At 42.2% G+C, this 21,431-nt stretch overlaps 1 protein-coding gene across 4 annotated transcripts in view; it reads right to left on the minus strand.

Moving 5' to 3' along the window:
* LOC118283920 (pro-neuregulin-3, membrane-bound isoform) overlaps positions 1-15,293 on the minus strand; it is a 263,337-nt gene extending 248,044 nt beyond the window's left edge. For 2 of the 4 annotated variants that reach the window (XM_047335184.1, XM_035606366.2), the window contains exons 1-5: positions 15,167-15,293; positions 13,727-13,853; positions 6,932-7,442; positions 4,017-4,116; positions 1,116-1,880 (exon numbers count right to left, since the gene is read on the minus strand). In XM_047335184.1, coding sequence (XP_047191140.1) covers positions 1,116-1,842 — 727 coding nt within the window. In that variant the 5' untranslated portion in view covers positions 1,843-1,880; positions 4,017-4,116; positions 6,932-7,442; positions 13,727-13,853; positions 15,167-15,293. Of the gene's footprint in view, positions 1-1,115; positions 2,505-4,016; positions 4,117-6,931; positions 7,443-13,726; positions 13,854-15,166 lie in introns of those variants that run through there. The other 2 variants (XM_035606367.2, XM_035606365.2) reach the window with 2 other exon arrangements.
* Positions 15,294-21,431: the final 6,138 nt, after the last annotated feature.

The following is a 21,431-nucleotide window of genomic DNA, read 5'->3' on the forward strand; positions in this document are numbered from 1 at the left end:
TGTGCGTGTGTGTGTGTGTGTGTGTGTGTGTGTGTGTGTGTCTGAAGCCAGGAGCAGAGGCGGCAGTCTCACAAGCAGCAGAAGAAGGAAGTCCAGCAAATAATGTGACACCATTTTGAAAGCAGAAAGATTTATCTTGGAGGAAGCTGTGTGTGTGTGTGTGTGTGTGCGTGTGTGTGCATGTGTGTGTGCGTGTCTCTTTCATTTAAGCAAGGAAATCCCCCCGTAGCACTAATCAATACCATAATTGCGAGCATGACTTGAGTCAAGGACAGCAGTGTCAAAGAAGCAGAAGTACAAGAATCAGCATTCATCAATAAATGGATATGAACACAATGTCTTTTCAAGTCACCTAAGATCAAACGGTTGATCAGTTGGTCTGGGGGTCACATTTTTTTTGTCTGTAAAGCATTTTGGCCAATTGTTTGGGAGGTAGCAAAAAACACAACTAAATATAAAATCTTCGTAGCTTGAAGGTTTGCAGCAAGTAAACAACACCCCTCAGTGTACATGCAAGTGCATGGACACACACGTGTGAAGTCAGTGGGAGGAAGTGATGTTTTCATCGCACGAGAGCCTAACATCTTAAAACTGCAGCAACATTTTATGAAAGAGTGCAAGAACGTTCCTCGTGCACCAACCTCCACATCATAGAAATAACAGCATGACTGAAGCTTTCTACCAATTCTCATCCACCTAATATGATGCAAAAATCACCATATTCAAGAATCCAGACTTCACTAGAAAAGACCAAAGTCCACCATCTTCCACAATGCCACCACCACACGAAACATCATAGAAACATTGTTTAACCAACCATAACAGAAAAAGATTATCCAGCAAAAATCCAGATTGCCTTACTGTAGCAACCAATGGAGCCATCAGGAGTGTCAGATGTACAATTTCCAAAATAGAACATCAATGCATGTCAAATCTCACAAATGTCAAATAAAATGCAGATATTTTAATATCAGTTTACAACGACCGATGGAAGAACCTGCCACACTGTCGCTTAACAAACACACCTGTGGAATGCTCCTAATGAATCGGCACAATCTGTTTATACAAAACAATCCAACAAATGGCTCAAAAGAGAAGAAAAAGTTGTGACTCACGTGCTTTGCGGTGGCCGTGCGTGCGCGCGGTGAGCGTCGTGGAGGCCGCCTCGGCAGTGGTGTGCTCCGTGGTCCACATCTGCGTCGAGTCATGGAGTACGGTCGGGTTGGACGGAGAGGGGCTCGACGTCGCCGCTCCAATTATGAAGGTCGTCCTCGGCGCCACGGTGGTCGTAGTAAAACCTGAAGGTCCGCGTCCGTTACGATTTACAGGATTCCGAAGAGTGACTTGGCTTCCCGAGGCTCCACCCCCTCTAGGGTTCATAGTAGTGGTTGTAGCGGTGGAACGAGTTCTACCCTTCGCAACGGTTACAGTTCTCGGCGTGGGGTTCCCGCCGTCAGCTGTAGGAGTAGCTGTAGTAGTAGTAGTAGTGTCGGGACTTTTGGGAATCCCGCTTGGCTTGGAGAGGAAGATCGGATCCTGGCCTATTCGATTAGCATCCACCAAGTCTGTTGGCACGTAATCCCGCACTGTTCCGACCACAATCCATTTCAGCAGCATCAAGCTCAATCCTAGGCCAATGAAGCCGATGAGTAACGGGACCACGCACAGCCATGTCTGCTGACGTGGCCAGACGGCACAGCGGAGGGGACCTTGATCCTGGGCCTGGCCCTCCCTGCGGGCCCCCGAGGCCGCCGCAGCCTCGGGCTCCTCCAGGATCACCACTCCCGATACAGCTGCCCCAGAACACTCGCTCATCCTTCCCTGCCGTCCTTTATGGCTCATCGAGGGTTAACCCTGCGTGAGGCATCGCTTGCACATGACTGAAAGGTTCCAACCAATGCGGGATATCGAGAAGACACAAAGGGAGAGGTGAGGAAATGGGTTTCAGAAAAAAAGAGGAGCCCACGGAATTGTACTCTCAATTACGCGTACACCAATATGTAATCCAGGGATAGTGAGACAGGGAGGGGGCAGATACATGCAAACACACAATCACAAACACACACACACGATCAGAGATGGGAGAGCTGGCATAGACGGGGGGTTACAGCCCCAGTTAGTCGGTGTTTCGTCTTGCCCCAGTCCCAATGTCCAACAGAAACAACAGCAAACTTCTGGATGTTCACAGCAGGGTAAACCTTTGAGGACGAGGAGAAGAAGTGATGCATCGAACAGGAGGAAGAAGAAGAGAGGGACACAGAGAGAGAGATACGGGAGGGAGAGCGATGGGTTGAAAGGAACAGCTTTTACATCTGTGCATGTGCACAATCCACGGCATCAGTGTCCGGATGCCACCGCATCGAAAAAATGCTGGGCTTTTTCTACTTAACATGCACGTGTGTCGCCTCCAAGTAGAATCCACGATGGTACATTAATGTCTCATCGGGGCAGTGAAACTTACAGGGTGGGTCCTTGTTGCTTCCCCCACCCAATACTGGACCCCCCACCCCCCCCCCACCCCCCAAAAAAGGGGAAAATGTTCCCAATGCAGCCTATTCCAACAGCTTCAGCTGAGTCAGCGTCCCTCAGCTCCAAAAAATCATTCTTTCATAACTGAAAAAGGAGCGAGAGCGCAGATATCTGTGGTTTATGCGTCCGTCCAATACTCTCCGAAGGATTATCCGCAATCTTTGTCGCGCTTTGCTTTTCAATCAGCCAACCCTTTTTTTTTTCCTTTCACGATTTGGTATTTATCACTCGTTGGATCCAAATTCCACTTTGATTCCTTTTTACGTCCGCTCCAAATTCCAGTGAGGCTAAAAATAAAGCAGTAGAATCCAATTAATTTCCTGGATCCAGTCAGAAAGCAACACTTCAGACGAGCACACACACAGGGAGAGAGAGGAGAGAGGGAGAGAGGGAGAGAGGGAATAAATGAGAATGAGGGGTGTTGTCGTGCAGTGGTATCACAGGGCGGATAAATCTGCAACTGCGACGCGTGATCCTGCTCCTTCCTCCAGCCGGGATTGTGGATCAGATTTCCCCAAGCTGTCCGCTCAGCGCCCTGCTGTCTCCGTACGCTGCCCGTTAATACTGCAGCAGGCGCTTGGAAAAGCCTCTTCTCATCTATTTGCGGGGAAACATTCCGCCACAGAGGGATAGAATGAGAAAGGTGGAGGGATGAGAGGCAGTGGAAGTGGATGGGAAATGATTGAAAGGGAAAAGAGATGAGAGGGGGAATAAAAACGTACAGGTCACAATGTCTTCAGAATATCCCAGTGAACATCTCTTTCTGAGCGGTGTCCCTTCTTCCTCAGTTCCTGAAAGCCTGCACTCTTTGGAGTCAGCCTGTGATTTGTTGGTCTGGTTGCTGGGATCCTCTGCTCGTCCTTCCCCCAGGATGCCTTTCTTGGAGATGATTGGAAATGTGCCGGGATGATAAGTTGGCATACCGGGACAGCAAAGGCTCCCAAACAAGCCGTCCCCCGTCCCCCCCCCCCCCGGACTGTGGAGTTACCGACAACCGAGAATGAAGCAGCCTCTTACCTGTGGCGATTGGGATGCAGACGCAAATACAGCTGCCTCCCTGAGCTGCTGCCGCTGAGAGGCAGAGAGCGAATGAGAAGGGGGGGGGGGGAGCGCAGAGAGAGCAGAGTGTGCACACTGGTAGAGCGAGGGTGGTGAGAGAGAGACAGAGAGAGAACGAGGCAGGGAGGGAGAGAGGCTGCACCTGCTAGATGCACCAGCTCTGGGATGCTTGCCCACCTCCGTTAGCAGAGAGGGGAGAGAGTGAAGATGCAGATTGCATACAGAGAGCTGAGGAAAAAAAGGGAGCATACAGAAAACTCAGAGGGGGAAAAAAAGAGGAGAATGAAAAAGGGGGTGTGGAGGTGTGTGTGTACAGATGAAGATAAGAGGTGGGAGGAGGGGGAGAGAGAGAGAGGGGTGGGGGGAGAGAGAGAGAGAGAGAGAGAGAGAGAGAGAGAGAGAGAGAGTGCTGCAGACGAGGCTGTTACCAGCGAGAAGTCACGAGTCCCAGACGGATCAGAGCAGGAGCTTAATGCAGGAGCCGTCACTCAACTTGGTCCCGCCCACTGCACATCATCAGACGAGAGACTGAGGAAGAGGAAGGAGGGAGGGGAGGGATGGATGGATTTTGTGTTAATGTATCATCTAGGAGAAACAGTCTCTTAACAATACAGCACAGTCAGAAAATAGTGTGGAGTTGACGAAAGACAAAAGGCTGATAATTAAAATTATACATTTTTTGGGCAGTTTTTCGAATCACTGCTTACTTTGACTATTGTGTCAATCAGCCTGCAGTTTAAACAGTTGAGCCTCAGTGAATCCAGCCCTGGTCCTAATCAGTTTAACAGTGTACAAACAGGGTGTGAGAGGTTTGTTGTAAAACCACAATTTCCTCTGTCTGTTGCACTTTGACAACCTTTGAACGTGTTTACTCAGAATGTCGGACAGACCCGCACACAAAGTCACACTGGCAAACGGCCACAAGGACACAGATTAATGCAAAAACCATCTGCACTTCCCACTCGTTGATGAAGGCGTTTTTCATATGTGCAAAACTGTTATGTCTCTTTCCATCTATTTCAAATCAGGTAGGTCATGTTCCAATAGATCGCACATAGGCCTATATGGGTTTGGATATTTGTGTTGTGAAGATGCTTCCTCGCCAAAGGAAGCTGCTTTACCTTTGGAAAATTAAAGTTTTTATAATTGACTCCAGGAAAAAATTAGCCTCAACTGTGCGTAATTATAATAAATCATGGCCGGTGCAGAGTTATGGACTAATCACACGTCCTTACCCGCAGTGAGAGCAGTGTGTGTGCACAGTCAACCCGATGGTGAACAAGGTCAGTGTGTCTTTGCACTACAATCTTTATTAACTTTAGTGAAAATACTATGTCATTTTCAGAAACGCCTCGACAAACTGTGACCAGCATGTCGCAGATTTACATCACAGGGAGATTATCCACAGCTCCGTGTCATATAACGTCAACTTGATGGATAAAATAAAACAATATATTGTGATACAGAGATAAAACAACAACCCTGCAATGCAGTTATTACTCATCTATTTTGTATATATCTTACATCTCTTCCTGTGCATGATGGGATATAAGTTCAAATACACGTTGACCCTGCAAAGGATAATAATAAGGTACAGAAGGAAGACGAATGGATGGATGCACTTTGCATAAATTAAAACAGCAGCAATTGTTATTGTAATTATTCTATCATATTCCAAGAACAATAATTGCCGTTGAAATACACACGGTGAAACAATTATAATCTGTGGATTGTTGAACAGTCTGTGGTATGAAAAAATGACTATGATTTGTAATAAATTAACTTTTAATCTACACAAAATTCCCCCGCAAAAAAAAAAGAGCTCCACAATGCATCGCATGCCTCCTGCAGTTCAACCGATAATCAGATGTCGTAGTACCTCAGATACAAAGCGGGTGAAAATCGGAAAATAAAACATTCTGTCTGGTATTTTAAGCCTTTAAGTATAATGTTTCTGTTTGTTTGTTAATCCTGCAGTTAGCTGTAACTGCCTGTCACCTACTGGGGATTATATTTACACTCGTGGTTTCACTTTCAGGCCTTTAGTCTGTAACTCATTTTGCAGTATAGTTGTAAATATATCACTTTCAGAACTGCTGCTCTTTACATCCCGGCGCCATCTGTTGTTTACCATCAGGCAGCATAATCCTGTCAAATATCATGTATATTTGTGGTATTTGTATAACCATCCGTATACATACATATATATATATATATATATATATATATATATATATATATATATATATACATATACATATATATATATATATATATATATGTGTGTGTATATATACATACACACACACACACACATGTATTTCTTTTATAAACTACCCTAATTTAACCCTGCCTCAGAAATTATATTTTTTCAGCCCCATGTTTACCCATTCGCCAAAACTGACAGAAAACTAAACTTAACTACTACTACTTACTTTTTTTGGATAAAGAGTTAAGATTTATATTAGATATATATGTTGCAATCAGATAGATAGATAGAACTTTCGGCTGATATTCATAATATATTTTAATCTTCTTAACTTTGTCTTCTCGGAAAAAACACCTTTCACCCTCAACAGCTTGCGATTGCTATTGTTTCCAATTAGACTGGATATTTCCAGTCGCTGGCTGCGATAATGACAAATACAGCTAGAGTCTGTCGGCACGACTTAATGAAATTATAATAATAATAATATACACAAGAATTGCTACCAAGTCACATCACATAAGATATAAAAACCTTAAAATAGCAATATATTTGTAAATGGTCTAATGTCAATATCCACCTTTGTATTTACAGTTTCAGGATATGACATTAAATCACAGCTTTATTTAATATTATCGTCAATTCCATAAGAACGCCTACGCGTCCGTATTGTCACGTCTCCTGGAAATTGAATTCTGAAGATGGCAGACAACGATGTAACGTCATGCGTTTTCTTTGATTCATTTCTATTTCCTGGAGTAGGAGGAGCTACTGTCTATATAAACGGGAGTTTCAGAGGTTTTCACAGTCATTGTATGTACAAGAGGCACAAGCTTTTTTATTTTTGGTTCTTTTGTTTTTCAATTTTTCTTTCATTTAGATTTTTCTTCCACTACAGTAATTCGCTGCTGTAAAGGCAAATAATAAAGAAATGAATTTGGGCTGAACAACACATTTTTTCACTGCTCAACCAACCTTGCAGCGTCCTGTAAACAAGCCCACTTTGTGCTAATGAATTTGAGATTTTGGAAAATTAACTTCAACAATGGGCTAAAGCCGTCTCAATGACAGGGGACACAGATTAATACAAAAAGAAAACTGAGCTCATTTCACACATTACTGGACATAAAGACTCACTTGGACTCTTCCGACATCAGCGGCGGTTCAAGCGGACAGGTCGCCGGATGAGCGCCTTGTTTGTAACGTGGTTTATGAGTGGGGGGCCGGAGGAGTGAGCAGCCATGCGTCACCTGAATGTCACCCCTCTTTCATTAAAATGGTAGCAGCGTGTGCGGGGGTCTGGCAGGGTCACGCAACCCCGGGGGGGTCGGAGACCTGTGGGACACACACACACACACACACACACACACACACACACACACACACACACACACACACACACACACACACACACACACACACACACACACACACACACACACACACACACACACACACACACACACACACACACACACACACACACACACACACACGAACACACACACGAACACGAACACGAACACGAACACGAACACGTACGCAGACTCACTGTTCCAGTCCGGCGCGGCTCCATAGTTTGCTTTGGCAATCCGCACAAGATTTATGGAGGCACACAAAGTGATGGAAAGTGCTCCTCCGCTGCAGTCTGTCATCCCATTATGAAAGAAAGCATTGTTTATTGGTAGTACGCTTAAAAAACATATCTTTCATACAAAACTCAAGACGAGTTGTTTGTTTTTCCCCTTTTTTTACCAATATAACAGTTTGGAACCCTTTGGGGTTTTATTCTCCCACCGTGACATTTTCAATTCAAAACACTCGAGCCATGAGCGACAGTGGGAAATAGACATTTTCCTGCACCAACCCAACGTGGCATATCATGTAAATAATGTCATATTTACTAGTGGTGTGAGAGTTTTATAATTAGAAAATCAATAGATAAAAATTCACTCTGCAGCTCTTTGTTTCCTCCTGCTCACAGAGCTGGAGACAGCAGTTTCCTCAATTACCAGCCTGGCGTCAAATGTAAATTTCTGCTGAATCAATGCGAATGCAGCCCAGTGATTGTGTCTGAGCTCCTCCCCACCACCCCCCCTGCAGACCTGATGAAAAGCCCCAGGGGTGCAGCCCACAAACATTGACTCCAAGATGGAAAAACAGTCAGGTCAGGTGCAGCGCTTAGCTCACCCGGCCATTAACAGGTCCGTTTGTGCTAAAGAATCTAAATGAAACAATCCCACCATGTAACCAGGAATTCTTCTCATATTTTAATCCACTGTTTTTAAAATTAAAAAAATATGGCCCTTAGGCTCCACATTTTTTAATACTGATAATGAATCAAGCGATAAACCCACAGATAATCATTACCCACAACTTGGTGTATGGTTCAATTTCAGTGCGCTCATTAATATTGTCATGAGCAGTTGCAGCTGGAAGCTGTGCCTCGGCACGAACCCCGATAATCTCATTTTGCCATATAACTGCCAAGCACCACACAGCACTGGATGTTAGCTGGTGAAGAAGAGTCGAGCATCTAGATCTACATCTGAAGAAACACGGGGAAAAAAATCTGGAAATAGTTGAGATCAAACCGGAGCTGAAACGCAAGGGGCTTGCGTTCTTCGGGAGGAATTTAAAGAGGTTTCGTGTCTCGCATCTCGCAGCGGATTTTCTTTTTCACCTTAGCGTCTCTTTGCCCAAAAAAAGGCTTAGTTGAATTTGTTACCGAACCATCAGGGTCACAGATGTTTGCGAGGTTGTGTCAATCCAACAAAAAGTAGAGAGGGATTGAGGAGATGGATTAGTTCAGAGTTTCAACTGAGGGCAAACGAAGCCAAGAGAATTCCCCTGGGGTCTGCTTCCCCCCACCGTGAACCTCATTAGCAGGGCGAAGAGCTGCGAGCGGCAAACAGACTTATTGGCGGTTTTGGTCACAGTGGTCACAATGAAACATACACATGATGAGGTGTGCCAATTACTGTAATATTGAGTAAATAAGATGTCCTTCCATTAGACAAAGTCTTGTATATTTTCATGTATATTTTAAGTTAATCCATAAAGATAGCCTCTTATTTCCCTTTCATTTCCATCCCCAGGACTCCAGTGATTTGACAAACTGGCTACAATCGCTCTCAGAGTTGTAAAGTCTTTTTTTTATGATGCCAAACGCAAAGTTTGGTAATGACGGATTATTTCCTTCCAGAAAATGAGCCCATTTTCTCTGCTCGAGCGCTGCTGTTGCGGCGTATTTGTTTATTCCTTTTAAATCGTTCCATGTTTTAGTGAACAGCTTCAGGCGAGCGTGGACTGTAGATGATTCAAAATTGAATTTCAGTCTCATGGATGAACAAGAAAACTTTTTCTAGACAAAAATAAAAACTCTGTCTGGATAACTATTTTCATAGTTTCAAGTAACCCGGACAAACATTTTAGGAAATTAAAATATTTCAGAATAAGAAACCTTGAATCAGTAAAGCAGAAAAAAATATATATATATCTTCACAGTTGAATGGACTTATCATAAGTCGCTTTGGACAAAAGCCTCAGCTAAATTAATGTGATGTTATGTCATGCAATTACATCAGGGGTTGGGGCGGTGAGTCATCACAAACAATCATAGAATCGAACTATGTTGGACCTGACAGCGAGAAGCTAATCTATTCAAGGCCGCAATCTGCTCAATTGGAATATATGTCAGCTTTATCTTAAGCCATGTTATTCACCAGTGCGACCACGAAACAATACGGCATCAAAAGAGCGTGTGGTTGCACAGAGGCAGAGACGACGGGCTGCAGTGTGAGAGGGATTCATGGCTACAGTGTGGTTAATTAAATTTACAATAAGCTACATGGAGCCTATGGAAGCTATTAACGACCACAATAGGGCCGACTGTAATGCTTCGGACAAACGTATGTACTAATGGGAACACGTCCCTCGTGACAGGAGATGACAGGCGCTGTAATTTCTGACTGGATAAATAAAATATTCCCTTATCAGCATGAAATGTGAATGAATGCAAAGCATGAGAGGTTGGAATACTTGATAAGATTTAGGTAAAAAGGCAAAAATGATCTGGATACAAAAGATAGTGTGCTGTTAATTCAATTCAATTCAATTCAATTTTATTTGAATAGCGCCACAACAACACTGTTAAGATGGTAAAATGTCGCATTTAGTCCTAGGTCAAATTCTTCAAAGTCTTTATTTGTGCGTGTCCACAAAAAATGTGAAAATCCAACGTCAGTGTAAAGATACTAAGAATAAGTTGTCTATATCTGTTATTTTGACTATTATATAGCATGGACTGAAATGACAGTACTCAAGCGCGGTTTTAAAGTGACTGTATTGTATAATAATATTAATGATAATAATAATAATGTCTGACTGTTACACTTGCCCCTCTGTGGCAGTAATTAGGCTACTACAAGTCATCCATCAGTGACAGGGGGCTGCCATTAGACACTGAACGTTTCATATTGATTTTCCAAGAATCCACAAAATCTTTGCTAACAAAAAAAAACGATAAACTATACTCACCCAAACAAAGTCTTGTAATTTTGCCGTTAAAAGCCGTTCTTTTCTTTTCTTTTTTCAGAGAAAAGCATCTGCAGTCAGCTTAATAACTTGACATTTACAAAGTTTTCCAGTGGAGCTACAAACAACCCACATTGTGTCCCAAGCATGCAACTGTTCCTGGGAGCAATTTGCTCATCGTGGCGGCCAAAGAAATTCCTGCGCACGTAACTCAACGTTTACGAGCCTAATATTCAGATTAAAAGGCCAAACACAACTAAAATGACTTATACATAGGACTATATTAATAAAACCCAAAGCTCAAACTAACTAAAACCTAAAATCTGTTATTTTATCTTTGACTTTCTGAATTTCACGTTTAATATCACACACAAGCTTCCCAGCTCACTAAAGGACACAATATGGGTTTAAGATTTACAAATCACATTAAATTCAGTTTATAAATGATTCCAGTAAAATGTTCTGTAGGCTGGGTTACTGAGTGAAGACATAGAAACTTTTTTCCTCACAATTAGTGACATTTAAACGACATTTCCAATCCTCTTTTCTCTCGGTTAACTCCAAAGAAAGCACGTATACTCCTGACTCCCTCTTATCGACGATCAAAGCTATTGATCGCTCGGACCGAAGACAACGTGTGGGCTGATTAATAGGAGATAGCTGCTCCACGCACGCACGCACGCACGCACGCACGCACGCACACACACACACAGTCGTACACTGGGGATCCTTCTCTTTACCGCTCTCGTGTGACACAGCCTCTGTTCTGGTGCTGGTTGCCATGGTTTCTTCTCATGTCAAAGTTTTACTAATGAAGGGGAGAAACAGTTGGGGTTTGTTTCATTGACGTGGTTGTAACCCGCCCACTTAATTACCACCCGGCATGACCGTAAAGGGGCCTGCACGACATGTTCCACAGGGGGAGGTCGTGGTAAGAGAACTCAGCCTGTTGCCTCCTAATGTCTGAGAGGAGAGGGGATTTGTTTGAACAGTGTTAAAGCTCATCTTTACCACCATCTTTGAGCCTTGCTTTGAAAAGCTGATACCACCCATTATAACAGAAGGGAGTGATGAGCAGGCTCCGCCTCAAACTCTCACAGTTATCTGCCATCTCCATTCCTTTGCCAGTATCCACTGTTTGGAAATGCACTGCGGCGTACAGTTCATTACAATGAGAACTCTTTCAAGTCGCAGCCTGTCTATGTGGTAAATGAAGAGAGTGGAGTCTTCCATCAAACGCATTTACCCACTTTGATCTCCTTGACAGCTTTCGGCAGCAGAGGAAGAGACAGTGGGACTATGTGTGTCTAGTGTGTGTGTGTGTGTGTGTGTGCGTGTGTGTGCGTGTGTGTGCGTGTGTGTGCGTGTGTGTGTGTGTGTGTGCGTGTGTGTGTGCGTGTGTGTGTGCGTGTGTGTGTGCGTGCGTGCGTGTGTGATGTGTGTGTGTGTGCGTGTGTTCTATGCGTTCTGTGAAACTCCAAGATGGCGGACTCTGTTCAGAGAAAATTGGCGAGAAGATCCCCAAAAAGAGTATTTCACTGTGCCACATCATTTCTATTGTTGGTACGTCTCGATTTTTTTTTTCCCCTGGGAAAATGGCAAGAAGCAACAAACCTGTCTTCTCTGTAATGACCAGCAGAGGGTGACTCGAATGCTTGTTTCTATAGAAGTTTAAGAGAAAAGAACTTCCCACTTTGTACATTATGGTCAATTTATATTCAAATACCATACGCATTGGGTGTGTGAATACAGCGCGATTGACAGCTGGTACCGTCCAGCGTGTGCAGGGGGTTAGGAGGACGAGTTGTCCGTCAGTCCCACCCCCAGCGCTTAAAAATATGGCTTAAAAAACAAAAAACAAAACTGCAGTTTCATGAACCAATGGGTGTCACAGTGGGTGGCCACAACTACATATTTGAACTTTTTCTATTATTCAATGCGACTACATCTTACACCACGTCTGGATATATGAAATGAATAAGTAAAATAAAGAAGAATTAAATAAAGAAAAAGCATCCCAGGGAGTTTGAATATGACCAAATGTTCCAGTAGCTCTCCACAGAGACCCTGAGCCACATGAAGAAATAAAACATTATTCGTCAAACCCAAAGATGTATTGTTAATGGAAAACTATTCACGGTGAAGCACATACAGTACAGTGCGTGAGAATATGGTCGTTCATTATTTTAAAGACATAAATTATTGAGACTGTCCCTGTAAAAAAAAAAGATATCCTCTTTTGGCCTTAATACGTACATGACAGGAGCATATGATATTTTAGCGAATACTAATTCAGATTCATACAATTCAGCATATGCACCGCAATTTTTTTGGTGGTGTCTTTCTTCGCAAACAGATTTTTCCTGTCTGTTAGTTCTATAATCTAATCTGTCTCAACAACATTGAGTTTAAGTCATTTCAAATCTTTTTTATATGCTGGCAAATGAAAGCTGATGTATGATGTCTAGATTACAATATACTATGATACATTTTTTAACCTTAACATCCATGGAATGGAATCTTCTTTTAGGGATTATACTGACTAACGGGTCCAGAAAGCTAAAAAAAAACCTTCCTTGTCATTGTGAGTGCAACAAGTGGAAATTTGCAGATTATAGAAAACAACAAACTGCAGACGAGCTTCCAATCTGTCCTCTAAACTCACACTAGACAAGTGTGTGTATACACACACACACTCACACAAATCCACACAATGCTTAACAACAGCAGTTGGTCCAATCGTGATTGACAGATCATCCAGAGGCGACACGAAGCCTTTTCTCCCACCCTCAAACTGAGCTGTCAGTCAAACTGAGAGAGGGCAGCGCTGCAATATGGCTGATGAAAATAGCCTGTCTTCACCTCGGGCCCTTCGGGGGCCACGCTGGGAACATAATGTTTCGGGCGGCCGCATAACGGAGAGGCTACATTCACCTGCACAGTCTGTGGTAAATGTGGTATCGAGCCGCGGGGCTTGTCGCTCCGAGGGTCGGGGAAGTTTGAAAGATGGATCATATTATTATTATTTTCAGACACTGTTAAGGATATTTATTTTTGTGGGAAACAGAAGTGGTAGGAAATTCAAATTGTATATGAACTTTGGTCACACATTTCTGTTCATCTCATAGTTTTAATCTCAAGTTCTTCTCCAAAGTAATCAGGACTTTTGAATAATTATTTGTTAAGTGCTGCATGTGATATAATTCTTATTGTTGTAACTATAATATGTGAATACACAGCCTTTTGATATTGCGATGACGGATGGATCAAAAATGTACTCGTACACAGTATAATTCAACCAGGCCAAGATCAAATACAACAGAGGCAAAGGGAAGCAGAAATCAAAAGCGAGGTGGAACACAACAAACGAAGTACAGGGACAAACACTGTTCTTACCAGTAAAACCCTTCTGTTCTGACGTTTCCGTGCTGAAAATCCTCCTCGTCCTTCTGTCAGAAGCACCTCGGTCACGCCGAGTGGCCACTCAGACACTTGATGTTTGAAGTTCCTTCACCGCGGGGTTCTTTCAATAGCCGGGACAAGGACATGCATATGAAAATGACAAAAGTATGGAGCCGTCAAAGACCTATTCACTGGACAGTCTTCTCTGTTCGCTAGTACTCACGACTTCAGACTTACAAAAAAAGAAGAACAATTTATATAAGAAAATATCTGCTTTTCACTAATGCAAATTCTGGCAACACAGTTCCAGGTGGCTCTTGTCCTACCACTCCTCCGACGGCAGACTCGGAAGATGACGTCGTCATCTAGACCTGCAACAGTTACTCGATTAGTAATCGACTAATAAATTAATCAGCAACTTTTTTGATGGTTGATTAATCGGTTCAATATGGAATTTTGCATCTGTCTCACCAGACTTTGACATTTTTTTTGCACTGAAATTATGTGTCTGAATTTGTTGCATCTGAATTTAACCCTTCAACTGATTTTCACTTGTGTTTTTCAATGTAAAAAAAATAATTGTAAAAAAAAAAGAAAATCAGTGTAAAAAAAAAATAGTGTTAAAATAACATATTTTTGCAGCTGAGTTTCAGAAAAAAAATTTTAACATTGAAAAACACAAGTGAAAATCTGCAAAAAATTCAGAAAAATAATTTCAGAGCAAAAAAATTCAGTAGCAGAAATCCAGTGCCTTTTAAATTTCAAATCTGTTGAGACAGACACGCTTCCATATTGAACCGATTAATCAACCATCAAAATAGTTGCAGATTAATTCAGTCGTCGATTACTAATGGATTAATCGAGTGCTTCCACAGTTCAAGTCGTTTTTATGAAGAAACATTCTCTGATTTCAGCTTCTTCCATGTGAATATGTTCTGGTTTCTTTGCTCCTCTGTGACAGTGAACTGAAGATCTTTGGTGTGAGGACGAAACTAAACATCATCTTGTGGTTTTGAGAAACACCATCAACATTTTTCACCATTTCATGAATCAAACAACTAATCGATTAATCGAGAAATGACTTATTGCAAAGACCACATGTCTGTTTTCACTCAATGTACAGGAATTTATGAATACATTACATGAACTTATGAATACATTACATGAACTAACACTTTATACATCCACATCTCACAGTGGATACAGTTCTGACAAAATGCAACCGCCAAATAACACTGTGAGTTTTATAGTTGAGCTACAGCGGCAGGTACGAACGTAGCGCATAGCTTAGCCTAGCTTAGCCTAACTTAGCTTAGCTTAACTTAGCCTAGCTTAGCTTAGCTTAGCCTAGCTTCTAGGCCGAGCGACACAGCTCGTTATTATCAGCAGCAGCACATTCACTTCTTGTGAAAAAGTAACACACAGCTAACTCACCAGGTTTCCCACAGTATGGAGGAGGGAAACAAGTTTCTCAGCTGCGTGGGTTTTCTTTCAAATTAAAATTAAAAAAAACTGCGTGCAGCAGCGATACCTTACAGGTGATGCGTTCAAGGAACATCCGTAATTGTGTAAACTGCTTAAGTTTTTATTTCATGTTCTTATCGTTCAGTTATTCACAATCAAAAAGGCATATTCAAGAGATACAGGTAACAACAAACAAACCATAACAACTGAACGAGCGATATCAATGACATATAAAGGAAAACACAAGATAGAAAAAAATAATAGTGAAAAAAAACAACAACAAAAAACCCACGAGTGATCCATCAGGAATTTGGGTACATAGATATTCATACAGATGAAGGCCTTTCTTGAGTTTTATAACATTTTTCATATTTCTTATGTAGTATTCATTTGTTTGAATATGCAGTAAATATAGCAGTAGTTATTACAAAACATTTGTGTACACAATAATAAAATTGGTGATCCCAAATTCTGCTTTCTTGTCCTCCAGTTGGTTTTTGAGCGATTTTTTAAAATGGTTTTGGATTCAATAAATGTGTTAGTTCCTCGCTGATTCCAGTGCACTTTTGAAAAAAAAAGCCCTGTTAACGTCTAAACATGGACCCAAACTGTTACGATGTGTAACATTCAGTAAATTGCGTGTTCTAGATTTTACCTATTCGTATCTGTGGTTATTTTAACAGTGGACCCAAACATTCAGACGTTGTTGTTGTTTTGCTTTTTGCTGTTGTATAAATTGCCAATCAGTCACATCAGAGGAAGCATTTAGCTCCATTCCTCACGGAGCACGTGAAGAAGAAGAAAACATGTTTGTTATTCCCCGTCCTGACAGCGGGGGTGACCTGAGAGCAGCGCCTGCCCTGCATGTGACAGGAGGCCTGCAGGCAGACCGCTCTCCCTCTTCTTTCTGCCCTGCGGTCACTCATTTGTCTTTCTGAAATTCCTTTCCCCCCCTGATTTTTTTCCTGACTGGCTCTTAATCTGCCGTTTCTTCTCAGCCCCTCTCCGTCCTTCCTGCCCTGATCTTGTGCGTGTCGCTTTCTTCCAGCTGTGATGAAACTAAATCTGCTGTTCAGGAAAACCATCCTGACAGTCTCTTGAGGCACAGAATGTCTAACCCTTTGTGAAAAATACACCTCCAATTCAAATTACAGCAGTGTAATTTGAGCCCGACTGTGCTCTGCTAGTTGTCATGCGCAGCCCTCAGTCGCCTGTCTGCCGACTCTGGCTGTTTGTTACAACATGAAGGTGCTTGAGTTCAGAGCTTTGGTTCGTATATTAATGCGTGGTTTAGTGCCCAACCAAGCTCTGCTGCTTTTTTCATCTTGGCTGCCAGTCCTCCTCTTCATCACAGGGAAGAGAAGCAGGGAAATGTTCATGTCTGTAATAATGATAATGCAAACACACAATGTCCAAGGGATGAGGAAGCACATACAAGTACATAATGGGATTTCCAGTCGCAATCTGCCATAACTTGGCTTTGTATACTTCATTTGCTGTTGTTGCCCATACTACTGCTCTTGATTTGCCAGAAATGCTCTCCGGAGGGCTGAAGCAATTCAACTCTACATGCGGTTACACTCTGTATGATTTGCTCCTTCCTTACAGTTTGGGTTTGCAATTCGAACAGGTGGATTGTTGATCTGTTTGCCCAGTCTCACTAATTTCTCAGGTTTGTGTAAGCTATGCTTCAAGGTGCATCAATGCAGTGTCCATAGGATGCACATGGGTCCTCTCTTTTTTAATGCTTCACATATAATTATGATAAGTAAAACTTAGAAAATAGTAATACAAAGAAGTTATACTGATCAAATGTCAAATTATTTGAGCATCTAAAGAATAAAAAGGTACAAGGAACTCCTGCAGCAACCTTTCCATTCCCTGCTTTTGAGTTCATAATTGGCATTTTTCTACAGCATTGTGTTATTAGTATGAAGTGGAACTAACAATTCACCGTGTCTCTGAATGGTGAATGGTGATTTCAGCCTGTAGCAGACTCCACTCGACCCGTCAAAAACACATTTTTCTGTGATAAAAAGCTTTAAATTGGATTGCAGATTCTTTTTGCTATACCGACTGAAGTCTGCGAGTATCACATCAGTGTTGACGATCAAGATAAAGATCAAGTCGACCCAGATTTCTCTCACAGTCGTGTCCAATTTATTCTCCATATTACACCTTGGGTTATATTTTTTTAGGTATTATTTGGCATTATTTCCCACCACAGCACATTTTTTACATTAGCATTACCAACCAGCGTGAGTGGACCAATTACCTGATCTGTGGCAGATGGCGGGCAGATGGATCCATTCCCCATAAGTAGTGTGATAGTGTCACTGCTACATGTTACTGTCTGTACTTCCTGATAACGAGAGCGTGAGGGTTGTTTTTCGATGGCCAAATTGAAGTGATCTGATCTACAACCTGTTGGGAAGCGTTTCATAATCAGTGATGAATGGAAATGGTTTTTGAATGTCAGTTCAATACATGGATATAAATATTGAAGCTCTGACTTGGCGTTCGCAGTTTGCGACAGTGTTTACATGAATCTGTAGACGCTCCAATAAACGTATATCATCCAAATTCACAATAAAGTGAGAGTGAATGGAAGTGTTCACCGCTGAAGCCAGAGTTGACTTTGACTTTGCAGTGGACTGCTACTTGTAACTCCTACATCAATACTGATGACACTGTCATTGAGCAGTATTCCAGGCCCACAGTATTTCTTTGTTGTAATAGCCAACATTAGCATCAACAGCTGTTTACTGGGCAATCCAGCAGATTCAGCATCAAACTCATTGCCTTTACTTGAACTCATCGACATGTCTCGTCAGTTTCCCATAGTGGATCACTGTCGCTTCCATTCTGTCCTGAAGAGGTCGCTGTGCACATAGGACATATGATAACCATAACCAATGGTTGAAGCTTTTGGCAAGTGACCATCGTCACCGTCTACGAAAAAAACTCTGACTTGCTTGTGATGCTAAAAGAAAAGTTTTCTGTCTTCAACACATTTGACATAGTTGACAACATGTGACGAGATATAGTTTCGGCAACGTTGTAGAGTCACAACATGATAGGAGATGGCAACGTGATTGGTTGTAAGGTAGATTGGTGTTTCCATTGGCTCTGACGGTGGCAGATATGAAAATGTGGCGGAAAAGTAGAGAGGAACCTACGTTGACGTTATGAAGATGTCGTGATTATTTGTTTTTGAAACCAGTATATTCTTCATTTTGATAGATCAGAAAAAGATGTCAATTGAGTTTCACTTGAGTCTGCAGGAACACTGACCTTAACCAGACTGAATTGAAACGAGTTTAAAATCATAGAACATGCATTGAATGTTACTATCGATTGTCCGCCATCTTCATAAATACTTTCACCAGTGATTTTAATCCTCAAGTAGATCACATCTCCTCGCCAATGGCCAGGATTCATACTTACTGAGATGACGCACATTAACATAACAGAAGAGAGGGAGAAACATCACACTTGTGAGCTTCAAGAGCACAGAGCAGATGTCTTTTACATCCGGTGGCAGACGCCAGGGGAGTTCACCGTAGTTCACATGAAGAGAAGCTCAGACCAATGTTCTCAGAAGCTCTCAGGACTTTCAACTGCCTCGGATCTAGAAAGAACACTTTCTAACCAACTCAAAAAGTAAACACCACCTTGAAAGAAATCAGGCTTTTTAAAATGTATTTTCTTAATCCTTAATGGCGAGCTCAGTGCATCACACAGATTTCTGAAAGACGGCTGTGGGGGTTCTGTCACCAAGTGGGAGGAAGACTTTTATAATCATATCATTTTTCCCTTTACTTCTTGCATGGCTGTGTTCGAACTCCAACATTTGCATACCTTTCAGACATACATGTATCAAATAGCTATTATTATTCATAGGAGTAGCAGCATTCAATGGAAATTACAATTTCATATTCAAACAACTATATATCAGCTAATTTTTAACTCTTAGATGAACAACAGATACATGAACAGAGCCATCATCACCATATGTTTTATTCAAATATGTATTAAGTGTCACTTCAACTCAGCCGAACAAAACACGACGGGACGTTAGTTTAAGAAATAACTGCTCTGAGCCTCATTTGAATTTTGGTCATAATTCCCATGATCACTGGTCATCAAACGCAGACGCTGTTTGTTTGTTGTCGAGCAGACACAAGAGGAGAATTGTGAAGGGACAAATCGCTTTGTGTATCTATAAATGATTTGGCATAATGTTGCTGCTTGTTGCCAAATCTACAATAAAAGTTCGCTGAATAAAAATTACCACATTAGGTTTTCATAATCAGATGTGAATCCCAGCATCAAACACTTTCAAGTGCAAATCAAAGGGCTTTTTTTTCATAAGGATGTCAAGACCCTAAAGAGGTGCTATGAAATATTTAAATGCAGGGTGACTGCTTTACTTTATCATCTATTCTGGAATGTAAAAACTGTGCAATTTTTTTTAAATCTGAGAAGGTGAGAAGGAAATGTCACCAGACTAGACCGTTACCATTCCTTCAAATCTTCCTTCTCCACAAATACAACACCAGCACCATCAAGCCTCTTGTGGAGCGTTCACACCAAACGCCAAGCATTTGTTCGCATCATTGCATCGACTCTGTATGTGATAACGAAAAATTCACGTCGCATTTGGTGCGAAAGCACCGTTACACATGAAGAAACTGGTCACATTGTCAGATCGGTTCTTCCTTCAGTTATTTATTTATTCTTTTGCCATTCCACTTGTCGTGAGTCTTATCTGATCGGTAGCCAGCTGGCACAAATGGCTCACATAGGGAGTGCAGGATTTCGAACAGTTCACACAGTGTCGCGGGATTGAAGATGATGAAGATTGTTCACTGGAGGGATTAGAGATGGAGAAGATTGTTCACTGGTGCAATGTGGCTTAGCGGGTTGGATGATGCAGGTGCAGGAGATTCCTCTCAAACTGTTAAATTGAAGCAAGGCAGTGAAAATAATAGTACACGCAGACAAGAATGACAACACAACTCCCGATCTCTTTTTAAACGTCCAACTGTGAGCTGTTTTCCTACAACGTGTTAATGCTTAATCCAACTCAACAGTCTTGCTCCTTTTCGTTTGGTCGGGACGGATAATACAAATGTGCCTTGCATGGAAATGTCATCACTGTCTCGGAGGCTGCGCTGAGTTGAGAGAGACTTGTTTTATTCATTTTAACATTTTAATAAGTGATTTAAGGGTGGCATCATTAAACTCAAATGGTGCCAGAGACATCAGCGAAAAAAACAACAACAAAAAAAACCGTTTTTCCTTTTATGAGCCACTCCAAACAAAAGACGAGGAGGATCTGGGGAGCCGTTCCAATGGAACTAATGCAGCAGATTGGCAGAGGGAGTGGGAGGGCGCTGTGTTGGTGAGCCAGAATAGATGTGTGACTGCCAGCGTTGGCATGCATTGTGCTCAAAAAGATGTTATTTTTCCCTTAACAGAAAATGCCGGTTGCTAAGCGCGCTGAATGAAGACATCACACGGATTCAACAGCGAGCCGAAGAGCTGCATTTCCTCGTCATCCTCGGTTGAAAATTTGAAGTCGGTCCATCACTGCGGGAATCAAAAAAGTACAGCAATCGAAAACAAGGTTTTTACGGTTTTGTTAAATTGCTTTTTAATGGAGGAATTACCACAGAAGACGATACGGCCTGTGAACATCATCTCGTTTGGTCTCATCTAATATTTAACACGCTAACTGTTTGACCCCAAGTCATAATATTAGTGTGGTTTGTCGTTGCTGTTGCCCCTCCCTGCCTGAGGGTGTCGCTGTTCACGTGCTCTGTGTGTTTTCTCCAGGTTGTTCAGTTGCAGGTGGTGGCTGCTGATTGGACCAGAGACCGATGGCAAACAAATTCAAAAATGGTGATGGCTTCACTCTGCTCCCAATCGGACAGCGTGAGGTTCTGTTGACGGATTGATAAGAATGACGTTTGTTGATACATGTTTTAAACCCTGTCCTGGCAGCTTTAAGGATGTGAAGCCCTTTTCTTATTGGACGTTTGTGAGGCAGGTAAGATCGCTGCACTTTATCTCATTTTTCTTTTGGTCGTTGAGGTTTGTGGACACTGTTATCGATGGGTGTGTTTGTTGCTTTTGGCCACGCTCACCCCAACGCCTATTTCTGCCTTGATTAATGAATAAATCAATTCTGTGGGACTGTGATATGCTGCAGCGCTGGTCGTCCTTGGGA

Source organism: Scophthalmus maximus, chromosome 10, assembly GCF_022379125.1.
Source record: "Scophthalmus maximus strain ysfricsl-2021 chromosome 10, ASM2237912v1, whole genome shotgun sequence".
NCBI lineage: Eukaryota > Metazoa > Chordata > Actinopteri > Pleuronectiformes > Scophthalmidae > Scophthalmus > Scophthalmus maximus.